This window comes from Cynoglossus semilaevis, chromosome 4 (genome assembly GCF_000523025.1).
Source record: "Cynoglossus semilaevis isolate Cse_v1.0 chromosome 4, Cse_v1.0, whole genome shotgun sequence".
NCBI lineage: Eukaryota > Metazoa > Chordata > Actinopteri > Pleuronectiformes > Cynoglossidae > Cynoglossus > Cynoglossus semilaevis.
Genome location: NC_024310.1, coordinates 18,385,423 through 18,397,312, shown reverse-complemented (window position 1 = coordinate 18,397,312; position 11,890 = coordinate 18,385,423). Strand labels below are relative to the sequence as shown.

Here is an 11,890-nt window from a genome sequence, read left to right as displayed (position 1 = left end):
TGCTGGAAGGACTCATTATTTATTCGGTTAAGTGACTCTTTGTTTTTTAATAAATATTCTTATTTCTGTTAATATAATGTTATTATTGTTATTATTATAAAATGTCTCTGGTGAAAACACGTATAGTGGGTAGGAAACATATTAATTAGTTAATTAATTTTTAAATTTGCATTTGCATACCATTTCAACATTGTGTACACCGTTTCTCTTAAAATAAAGAGCTGAATTTTATTTGGGGTCTTGTTTGCTATTTGTAATTCCTTTTATTTATTGATTTGTTTTGTCACACTTCACCAACGAGCCATTTAAAAATGTTTATTTAACAGTAGTAGTAGTTTTGGTTTGTTTTCTCCTTTTAAACGTGTTGGGACGTGTCATTGTGTAAATTTAGAAATAAAAGCTATTTCGTTAAAGGGAATGATGCAGATAATTTATTCCCAAACCGCGTGCGGCGGCACAGTAGTGTTCCGTGAGACATCGTCAGTTTCAACGTGCATTATTATGCTAGGACACTTTAAAAGTTGAGAAAGAATACTTATAATGCTAAAAACGAAGCTTTTATTTTGAAAATCTAAAGCTAAATGCCCAGATGTGACGCTGAAACACTAAAGCAGAAAACATAAAATGACGATGTTATTCACATTAATGACAGCGTCATTAACAACAACGCATAAAAGTATCAACGACAACAGCGCTCGGATTTTGGTAATTTTATATATCTTCATCACTTCCGGAAGACCGACGCGTTTCCGGTTGTTTTTCTGCGCCTGCAGAAACATGTTATGTTGGTAACTACAGTAAGTCTATTAAGACTACAAAACATACATGGACGCGTCCCAGTCGCTGTTTGCTAATATTCTGTGCAGCTAAATAATATTAATATAAAATTATCAGAAGCTCAGTGTGAATAATTGTTTATGAATGAATTAATATAAAACGCATCAATTTGATTGTATTTGTTCATGGCAAACTTAGCCATGTTGGAAATTCCATTCACAAGAAGTCATACCTGTACATTTTGGGTTACATGACACATGTTTTACTAAACATAACTCAATAAAGTAGACATAAGTTCTTTAAGAATGATAGCATTTCAATATATTGAATGATTATTTTTAATGTTATTATTTTATATCTTTTGGGATCCATATATATGGATATAGGCTGAAGAAACTGTGAACAGTTTACACTTTCTAAGAACCAAAGCAGACCAGTTGCCTTTATCTTAAATTGCTTTAAATGAAATGACTGTTAGCTTTATTATATATATGTCCTCTTCAGACAATACAAAAAGAATCTTCATATAAGTCTTGAAAGTTCATTTACTTCCAGTTCCTAAAATATAGTCTAGAATTCTGTTGTGGAGCGAGAGTCCACATTCACAGTTTTTGTTGATTTTGTAATTGTCTTTTTGATTTCGTTCCGTGTTTCCTGCCCAGACAGGAAATATAGTATAGGGTCCAGACAGCTGTTTGCGCTAGCAAAAGGTCGGGTGACCTTGTAGGCAATGCTGGAGCCCTCCAGCAAACTGCAGCTTATCTGATGAAACACATAAAAAGTAAAAGAGTTACTGTTTGAAATACACAATAAGTAAGTAAAAAAAAAATAGGGTTCGTTTTTACCTGTGCTGGATCGACCTGCCTGAGATATCTGAAGGAGTAGTAAAGGCTCCGGGTCAAGTGGAAAGGTAGGAAGCAGAGCATGAATGTGGCCAGCACAATGATGATCATCTTGACTGATTTCTGCTTGGATCGCCGTCCTGCCAGACATCCCCGCTCCCCTTCTCTCCCCTCTGCCTCCCATGTAGGCTCAAGAAGCTTTCGCATCATGAGGCCGTAGCACACCATCACCACCATGAAGGGTAGGGCAAACATAAGCACGGACACAACGGAGCTGTATACCAGGAAGTCGTCAAAGAGCTCCGGGCTGGTGGTGTCGTAGCATATGTTGCGGCCATATTTGTTACTAAATCATAGAAGATTGAAAGTTATTAAGATAAATCAGGTTGGGTTTTGTACTATATCTCAAAAGTAGTGAACAAAAATACAGTGCTTAAAATATCTTACAACTGACCTTGTTCTAGAGAAGTAGAGTAAAGGAGCTTGGCACAGTAATACAATGGCCCAGACACCCCCGGAAACCAGTCTGGCCCGACGACCACTGACCCAGTGCAGAGAGTGTACTGGATAACAGATACCCACGAAGCGATGCAGACTGATGCAGCACAAGAACAGGATGGAACCTAGTAAAGTCATCAGAACTTATTTTATTTAATATTCTTTACGATGCTGTTCTGAAGTGTCTCTTCTGAAACCTACTGTCTTAAAGTACATGTGTTTCAGATAAATCTATTATGAGATCTAATGAAGCTCTGAATCTGAAAGAAAGAAATTCATCCGTCTTAACAGTCAAGTCTGGCCTGACTGTTGCATAGTCAGTCTGTGTCAAACTCGTAATTTAAGCTGAAGTCTGGCCTGACTGTTGCATAGTCAGACACTGTTGAATAAGGCTAGGTTAAGAATAGAGGTCCAGCCTTCCCGTCCCTGACTGAAACAACTACAGATCCTATACGGAAATGTTAGTGCTTTGTGATCGGGGGGTAGATTTTTCTTAGACCCCATTACGATGTAGACCTGCAGCAGTTTTGAGTCACCTGAGACAATCTTGTTACTTTCACACACTGAAGTTAATCTCAAATTTTACTGTGTGATACTTTATCTCAACAGTGAAATAGCAAATGTAAATGAAGTCTCTGTTGCCTGCAGTTGCCTTTCACTCGTTTGATTCATGTATCGTTCAGGAGTATCATACAGGATTTTTTGGGTGTGCATCGTAAAGCAATCGTACCATATAAGTTGGCGTAAAAAAGGAAGCGTATAATCTTGCACAACGGTTCAGTGAAGGGCCAGTCGTTCTCATCAGCGTAGTAGTAGACAAGGAAAGGCAGGGTGAGGATGTAGAGGGTGTCGCACATCGTCAGGTTGAACATGTAGATGGTGGACGGGGTCCATCGCTTTCTGCGACACATGATCACATACAAGGCGGTGGTGTTCAGCACAAGGCCGACGATGAACACCAGGGAGTAGCTGACAGGGAGGAGGATGTACTTGAACTCTTCATTAAATTTACAGTAGAAGGCACTGTGGTTCAAAGAGGTGTTGTCAAACGTAACCATTGTGGTTGTGGAAAGCCCTGAAGTAAAGAAAAAAGACCAAACCAAGATTTTGAGGCTTTGGCGCTATTGATATTGATCATTATGCTAAAGGTTGCTACACTATTACAGCATTTTTAGTGCATGCAGTTTAAGTTATTTAAAACTAACCTAAATGACAATATTTGTTTAGACCAGGCATGGGCAAACTAAGGCCCTGGGTCCGGATGCAGCCTGTTCATCTTATTTAATCCGCCCTCTAAACTTTTCCAAATTATATAATGTATTTATATTATCATTACTCGTTTCCCTTTTCCTTGCAATTCCCATGTTTCCCTAATAGATGGCGTAGAAAATGATAAAATAATTTTAGCATTTTAGCCTTTATGCATGACTTTTACATGTTATTTATCGTAGTTCACACCAATACTAGGACAATTGTGGCATGTGAGTCAAAAAGTTTGCCCATGCCTGGTTTCGATTAAGAATAGGACACAAAAGTAAATAATTATGACACTGAATGATTGGCAGTCATAAATAACCCAGTTATTTCAGTCTCAAACATCTTAACATATAAACACTAGAATCATATAACAACAACATACTTTTGCTCATGAAAAGGTCTACCAGCTAATACGTCTGACAGAGAATAGATTTTAACTCACGTATGACTCTACTGTGACCCCATTCAGACCTTTTCTTATAATTCACACTTGGAATGCACACGGCATTTTGCTCCTCCTCATTTTCCTGTCGTCAATACAGAACTATGAAATACATGACATGATCTTACACGAAAATCTTTGCATACAAAGTACTACTTGCTTGTAGCTCACCTTACAGGTGATTTGGTCTTTGCCTCTCTCTTCGCCTGTCTCCTTTATGACAGTTTAAAAAAATGCTTCAAACATGCTATGTTATCACTACTTAGCCTCCACTTTCTCTTCTCCTCCACAACATCTGGCAGTGGTTTTCCACACCTACCTTTCTGCCATACCACAATCATCACTGCTGACTATTCAGCAAAAGAGATCCAACATATACATGTAAAAACACCTTTTGAATTAAGATTTTTAAAAGTACTCACTCAGAGACTGCACTGGGCAAACTTGTCTGAGGTAAATCGTTGTGGACAAGGCTATAACAAACAGCATAAGAGCGTATATGTTTGACTACCTCCATTTGTCTAAATGTTTTAAAAGCACTCACTTGTGGGTGTGTTCAGGTTGGACAAGCAGGAGCCTGTTTGTGGAAGGTAAGTGAGGAGTTGGTCTGAGGCAGAAATTTGAATTCAAGTCACTTTAAAAAACATCAAAACAAACAAACAATCAAAGAAACAAAACAGCAAGCAATTTGAGGATTAGTGAGTAAAAGAAAATCCTGACACAGTTGGAGATTTTGAAGTGAAGCCATTGTTAAAAAAAAGAAATTTAATGTTTAAGTATGAACATATCAAAACATAAATGATAACGTACCTCCTCGTAGTCGAATAAAATATTCTTTTCTTTTCAAACCCAATCCTGAATGCATAAGAAATCAGGAAAACATAGCAGCTATGCCTTACACAATGTTGATACTGAACCAACAATGACTTCCAGCCATTTTCCTCTGGTCCACTGACTAAATAAAAGGTGAGTAGGTGTTAGGATGTGTGTCAGGTCCGGGAGTGGAGAAACGTTTCAGGTGCTGCTTGTTGTTTTAAGGTGTCTGACTGAGAGAAAGGGTGAAAAAAAGGTGCTTAATGTCTTACCTGCTCCAGAATGTCTGTATTAATCATTACACGTTTCCTAACCTTCACCTTGATGGAAGCACACAGGACACATTAGGCCACATATTTATTTCCCTTTAAGTTAGTCATACTGATAATAACACATCAGTTCTTCTAAACGTATAAATCACACTTTAATTAAATCCTTTATGTTTTTTTTATGTTGTTTCATTTTTAGCCCACCTGAACCATTTATTTATTTACAACTAGTTTACAGTATAGTTTTGGGACCCATACTATGCATGTTTTGCTATGATAAGTTTGTTTCAACACAAAAAATAGTTATTTTGTCCCCAAAGTATGTCTGTGTTCATGATAAAAAAAGAATAAACCTTTGATGAGCTACAATTATCATATTAGTATACATGAAATATATACAAGAATTATTGTAGAATTGTTATTATTAGTCATTTATTAATATTATTTTGTCTTAACCTCAAAACATAATAATAATAATATGAATAATACATTTTATTTCATAGGCGCCTTTCTGTCACCCAAGGACACCTTACAATGTATAAAAATAGGCAGCAAATAAAACAATACAACATTAAAACAATAAAAAAATAACATGTCACAACACAATACACAATTACAATATCTGAATCTGAGAGCTCAATAAATTATATTACGGCATAAGAAAATATTCAGTTATATGAGAGCATTTGGATTTGTAGAAGTCTATTTTCTCCTTTAAAAAACAAACAAAAAACCTCTACTGGTTTATATTCTTTGTTTTTCGGCTCTTGCTCGTGGATCGATTGTTCATCGATCGACTGCAGATTCTGGGTTTCTTGTTGCTATGCAGGTCTGCGGGACGCAGCTCAATGACGCCATCTTCTGTCGCAAAGACATTGGTATAATATTCTCTGGTAATAGAAAACTATCCAAATTAACTGTTCGTATGTTCGAAAGAAAGTAAAAGTTGAGATAAACGAGAGAACAATTACGATACTGTATTAGGATACTTAACGTGACATGTTTCACCTTGAAATAGTTATTTGAGGAAAACACAGGTGTAAACAACCCACTTGATGCGGTCAAGTTCCATTCGCTTTCCAGAAGAATTACTGGCTCAATGTCAGCTCTGTTACGTTTTCGTTCGGAGTTAGGAAGCAGGTAGGACAAGTGCAGTACTCGAGAGGCTTTTTTTTAAAAGTTGCAGACAGTTTATTTATCGTTCAAAATTCAAAAAGTGTCCACTGACTGGATTAACGGGCCAGACAGGAACAATCAGGATCACAAAAATCTCTAGACACGTAGCATGGAAAAGAACAAAGCACAACATGACATGAACGACGTATACTGAACAATGAAGTTTGACGCTAGCTTGATGAAAAGTGGTCTCGTTTATGTGAATCCACCTCCCATCTAATAACAGTAAGTCTTTTTCTGAAATGTATTTTTGAACTTGCCTTGTTTATTTGACGTTGGTACAAGTCTTAAAATTGTACAAAAAATACAGTAGTTCGCTAAGACTGGCAGAAAACAAAGAAAACATTGTAAATGTTTTGAATGACACACTTTGGATTGTTGTACAAAAATACAAAAATGTAAAACTGATGCAAAGACCCCAAAAAACTAACATTTAAAGAGGTGTACACTGAGTGTAAAAAATGCTATAGCTATAACTCAAAATAGTATCTTTCTATTTGAAAATGTATTTCTATTTGGATTTGTTTTAAGGATATACATTTCAATGTATAGTCGTAGTAGAAAGGGAAACAAGAGTCCTTTTTGGTGTTTATGGGCAACCGTAGTTATTTAGGGCTTAATATGATTACCTTTCATGATAAAGTCTGCCATTCTGGGTGCAATCCTCCACTAAATCAACTGGAATCAATCACCCCACATCACCAGACTATATTCTACTGAACTTAAATTCATGAGCCGACACACCTGGCCAAAATTTCTATATTCTTATAAGCAATATTGTATTGTATGTATATATGTATATATGTGTATATATATCTATATATATATATACTAAACATATTTATGAAACTATATGAAACTATAGACACACAAAATATACAGTATGTATGAATATCTATATATATTTACATATATTTTAACATTTTACAGTTATGTATTTTGTGCACAGTAATATTATATGTATTATTCTTCTGTCATGTCTCACGTTCAGCTGTACAACTTCTACCTCAGGGTGCAAATAATCTAAAATTCATAAGGGAAATGGGAATTGTAAATATCTTGAATACGTCTTAAGTTTAAAATGTGGTCATTTTGCTTTAGATTCTAAGTTGCTAACCATGTTGCGCTTGTCTAAGGTCAAGTCATGCCTGGGTGCCGTTTCCGTCATCACCGGATGATGGCGGCATTGTGCTTCGCTGCTGAGGGGGATCCCCTTTAACACCCCCGCCCCCTTCCTCGACGTCTCCTCATCTCCTCTCCCCTCCGCTTTTCTCTACGCCGCCTGCTTCTCTACACAACACACAGTACAGTAGGCAGCAACAGCAGCACAATCGTACTCAGCCCCTGCTCCAGCGTCTGCTCTTGGTATAAACCAGCCATTTATCATCAATCATGGCCGCCGGAGTACAAATCTAACTCCCGTCTTCCCTCCCTGTCTGTCGTCGGGAGGGGAGGATTTTTGGTTGTGTTCGTTTGAGGAAGCATAAAAATACCAGAACCACACTTATTTGCTCTTTCCGCTCTTGGAATTACGATACATCAGCAAAGGGGGAAATTCCATTCATGTCAATACTCCAAAATGCAGCCGCCGCCGAGGAAGGTGAGTGCTTTTTCTCTTAGATTCCGTTATGTTGAGGCTGCGTGTTGTGCTGTTCTGTCTGTCTGTGAGCAGACAGTGACAGCGTGGATAGTAACAGTGTTTTCTCTACCAACCACACACTAAACGCCTGATGCTCAGGGGCTGCAGTAAATTACATTTAGGATGCAGACACTTGCTAACCAGCTTTAGCAGCGACGGCTAGCCCTGGTAGTCAGTCACCCGGTGACATCAACATGCATCAGTCTGACAACGTCAACAACCTCAGCTTGGTAACGCCAGGTTGACCAAGGATCGATTTGTTTCATGCAATATGCAAAAAGACAAACAAACAAAAAAAAGCACACTTGTAAATATAAAAGTGTAGTCATCATGCACTTGTGTGTGGGAAATAAAACTGTAAATGTAAATAAATAAACATGTAAATAATATACAAACTGAAACAATGCAGTCGACATTAGTTATTGTGGATCATGCCCCTCATGATCATGTATTTATGGCGATTGGATGCTAAAATTAAGGTCTCTCCGTGCTACAGTTTTTGCTTCCTGTGAGATGCAAAGACCTTCAAACCATCAGTCCATGTGTCGTCACATCACAAGTCTGAACTGACACAAGCCAATCACAGAAACACACACAACAATAAACAGAATTCTCAAGTCCATCCTTGAGAAAAGCAATGTCCTTAAGTGACAACTTTAACTAACCAGTGTCCTAACTTAAAGTTATCCTAATACATACAAATGCATCTTTTAACTAAGGCTTTGATTCTTATCGAGGGTCTGTCCACCTTGCCAAGGTCAGTGTTTGTACCAGAAAAGATTCTAAGGAAGACAAGCAACATACTTGTCATCTTCAAGTAGCATGGGCTGTGTTGAAATAATGCATTACTTAGAATTTTAACCTTGACCATTACCCATTAGTGCCTAATCCTAAACTCTATTCTGAACCCTTATTGTAATCCCAATTTTCCAACTTTACCTTTAACCCCCTAAAGCCTGGTATTGTTAGTGAGGACCTACAAAAAATGTGGAAACAGGTCCTCACATCTTACTGTACACATGAACACGCTCAACAAACAGTGTGTCAGTGTTTGTGTCTAATAGTAACTTCTGTATGTGCTTAGCGAAGTCAAAGTTTCCAATGAGGCTTTGTGTATTCCTTGTAAAGCTGTACTTGTCAGCACATATATATATATTTGAGGTTCAAGATGTATCTTGTAGTTATGATTAGATTACAGTTGCGCTAAGGTTCAAGATAAGACATATTTGTGATAGTCAAGGTTAAGTTAAGGAAGTGCAAGGCTAGGCTGGATAATGCATTACGTCAATGCGAAGTGCTCATAACATACAAAAACGTGTGTGTGTGTGTTTTTCTGTGTGCATTTGTCTGTTGCCCTGGAATTGATGCATGCAGGCCAATTACCCAGCTATGGACTGGTGCAGAGTTTTTTCTTAATTGCCACATATCCCCTCAGCACCACTTAAGATCTGTTCTTGGCTGTGAACATGTCAGGCCATGTCCTGAAACACATACCCAGATTTTGATCAGGTTCTTTCATCATTAAAGGCTGTTGATGCCTCCACCGTATGTGATCAAGTGTACTGTGAAGGGTGTATTCATCCGTGAGTTCTTGTTTGTCAGCTGTCTGTGTCTTTTCCGTTCGGCAGAAAGACTGATGTTTTTTTCCGCTGCTTTTGTGGTTGAGACATGGACTGCAACCTGGCTATGAGTCTAAACTTGAATCATTGATAATAATACATTTTCCAATGTGCATGACATAGAGCTTGTTAAAAAAGGTTCTGTGATGTGGCTCTCAACCAGAATATTGCAGTAACCAACAATATTTTCATTTGGACTTGAATGATTGGTTAACTTGCTTATGTGTCAATAGTGTGAGTGATTTTAGACCAGGATTGTCTATGGATCAAATTGTATGTTTTGTTTGGGTTGGTTTATTATAAGACTGCACTCTTTACATCAGCTGTTTGCTTGGCTAGTATTGTAAAGTGCAGTAAATCTAATTATAAGACTGCACTCTCTGACCTACCAAACCACAAAGACAATGTCAGAAATTTACATCAGCTGTTTGCTTGGGCTAGTATTGTAAAGTGCAGTAAATCTGAACATATGTAAATAAACCTGCAACTTTCAACTACTCCATGTCTGCCAACAAACCGTTCTGGCATTGTCATCCTTTACCTCTCAATTGCATTTGCATTGTTGGGTATATGATTTTCTATTCCAAAAGCACTTGGCTCTTCTTCTCTTTGTTCCGCACCAGGTTTTGGACATTTTTTTGTCAGCACCATATTTAGACTGAGCTTTTTTCCCACCTTCCTGAGGCAGACAATCCCAGAATATAAGGTCTGGTCCAATTAGACAAAACGACTCTGATTTGAAAATGCTTGAAATGACTGCTTACCCGTGAAATCTCTGGTGTGACATACTTATACCAGCCAGATCACCAAACACCAAACTTCTTTCTCACCAGAAAGACAAGATTTCCTTTTCTTTTGGTTCTTCCCTTGTAGGTTCAGCACCACAGATCTTTTGATTCCATTTCACCTTATCTTCTGCCTTCTCAACTGTCTCACAAACCAAATTCATGTCCACCTCTACTTTGTCGTCTCTGTGATCTTCCCTGACTATATTGTTTAACATTGTTTAAACAATATAGTCAATAATGTAATGTGTTTATTGCCAATGTTCACATTGCTACGACGATAAAAATATGCTCAATCGCGTGCAGGCCTATGAGATTGTATATTAGAGAAGTAGTGACTTAAGTCAAAGCTGATAATTGAAGGTGCTCTTCGTGGCCTTGCGATGTTGATAAATACAATTACGTATTCCCCAAAGGAGTCTGCATGATATTAACAAAATTAATTAACTGACATTGCACCAAAAGATTGACAAACATACCCTTTGGGAAACATCCTGCAGAGTAATCATTAGCTATCACTACACCAGGTGCAGTTATTAGTGACTATAAGTGACATTTCACTGTTTAATTAAGTTGATTTTGTCAAATCCCTCCGACTGTCATCGTTCGACAGCCACTGGCTGCTTTCAGTTTACAGTATAACCCTCTCCTTTCCACCCCATTGCTGTCACTTATTTTTGAACTTTTTTCACTCCCCCTTTGTCCCTGTCTCATTCTCCCTGTTTTTCCTCCTCTTCTCTAGCTCCCTCTCTGCATTCCTCTTTGAGGGATTGAAGGTGAAATTATGTGCAGTCATTTTATCCTGGTAAAGTAATGAACCACTCCCTCTTTATCTGTGCAGACACAGTACATTAACGGAAGCAGCTTGCCGAACACTGTGTCGGTATATGTGCATGTTGTTTTTTTCCGCTATGAGTGCTTGATTGTTTTGTTTCAACAGAACAATCATGAATTTTCCCACTGTTACTTTGGAAAACAGCTGATGCAATTCGCCCGACAATACACAATGACCTTCACAGTGTGTCACGGTGTGTGTATTGGCAGGAGGTTTGTGTGTGTAAAGTGTGTTGGTTTAGAGTGAGTTCAGTTTCTGTAAAAATGGGTGAGAATATTTTCTCGCCCAGTTCAGATGAGGTGTGCTTTTAACTAAGCCTATTAAATCGACTACTGGGTGCAGAACGACTGGAAAGGATGTGCAGCAAAGCAAATTGATTACAATTTCAAAATGTATTTTATTTGTGCTGCAAAAGGTAAATTGTGCTCATTTGAAATCCATGTCAAGAAAAAAAAAAGAACTATAACATCAACTTGTTTAAACCAATCAGGTTGTAAGAAGCAAAGATGCAGGACGTGCATCACAGTGTCATGCCCATCACCAGTTGGCTAATGAAAACCAACCAAGTGGAGCCAAATCACTTGAAAGTTCAGAAAGTTTAGAAAACAACATCGCGTTTATTAGGAGAGCTGAAGAAGCTTCTTGGATGAGAGGTGACTTTATTAGGAGAGCTGACGTAATATTAATTAAAGAAGGCCTGATTTCTTTACACACTCAACAACTTGTCCTCTTCTGGCAACTCTACTTAACTTTATTAAGTAAATGGAGGATGGGAAGAGACACGATATATACTTTGTTTTCAGACAGCTCCCTTTGCTTCTGAATTGCGAACAGTAACACAAGCAAACTGCCTCCACACAACTCTGATGTAGTAGCTTATCGGAAAGTCTGACGTAATATTAATGGTTAACGAAGGCCTGATTTCTTTACACACTCAA

At 37.9% G+C, this 11,890-nt stretch overlaps 2 protein-coding genes across 10 annotated transcripts in view; one reads left to right on the top strand and one right to left on the bottom strand.

The window, feature by feature from the left end:
• Positions 1 to 91: 91 nt before the first annotated feature.
• Positions 92 to 5,090, bottom strand: p2ry2.1 (purinergic receptor P2Y2, tandem duplicate 1). 7 transcript variants are annotated; one of them, XM_008309786.2, is made up of 7 exons: positions 4,627 to 5,090; positions 4,361 to 4,423; positions 4,239 to 4,289; positions 2,848 to 3,192; positions 2,074 to 2,242; positions 1,623 to 1,965; positions 92 to 1,539 (listed from the first exon to the last, which is right to left on the bottom strand). In XM_008309786.2, exons 1-7 carry the CDS (start codon positions 4,679 to 4,681, stop codon positions 1,348 to 1,350), a joined length of 1,218 nt encoding a protein of 405 aa, XP_008308008.1. In that variant the 5' UTR covers positions 4,682 to 5,090; the 3' UTR covers positions 92 to 1,347. The 7 variants fall into 7 exon arrangements, with proteins under 7 accessions (XP_008308008.1, XP_024911136.1, XP_024911138.1 ...); XM_025055368.1 differs by having other exon boundaries at positions 4,361 to 4,393; XM_025055370.1 differs by having other exon boundaries at positions 4,239 to 4,450.
• A 684-nt stretch (positions 5,091 to 5,774) lies between these two features.
• The window catches only part of fchsd2 (FCH and double SH3 domains 2), a 54,721-nt gene continuing 48,605 nt past the window's right edge, over positions 5,775 to 11,890 (top strand). Inside the window, exons 1-2 of one of the 3 annotated variants that reach the window (XM_017032226.2) lie at positions 5,775 to 6,299; positions 7,211 to 7,674. In XM_017032226.2, coding sequence (XP_016887715.1) covers positions 7,654 to 7,674 — 21 coding nt within the window. In that variant the 5' untranslated portion in view covers positions 5,775 to 6,299; positions 7,211 to 7,653. Of the gene's footprint in view, positions 6,300 to 7,103; positions 7,675 to 11,890 lie in introns of those variants that run through there. The other 2 variants (XM_017032227.2, XM_025055366.1) reach the window with 2 other exon arrangements.

Bases quoted from the DNA above. Each gene is read 5' to 3' on its own strand.
- p2ry2.1 (XM_008309786.2), bottom strand. From the start codon at position 4,681: ATGCATTCAGGATTGGGTTTGAAAAGAAAAGAATATTTTATTCGACTA. The intron at 2,243-2,847 runs GTACGATTGCTT...TGACTTTACTAG, and splicing joins TTTTTACGCCAACTTATATG to GTTCCATCCTGTTCTTGTGC. The intron at 1,540-1,622 runs GTAAAAACGAAC...GTGTTTCATCAG, and splicing joins GGCAGGTCGATCCAGCACAG to ATAAGCTGCAGTTTGCTGGA.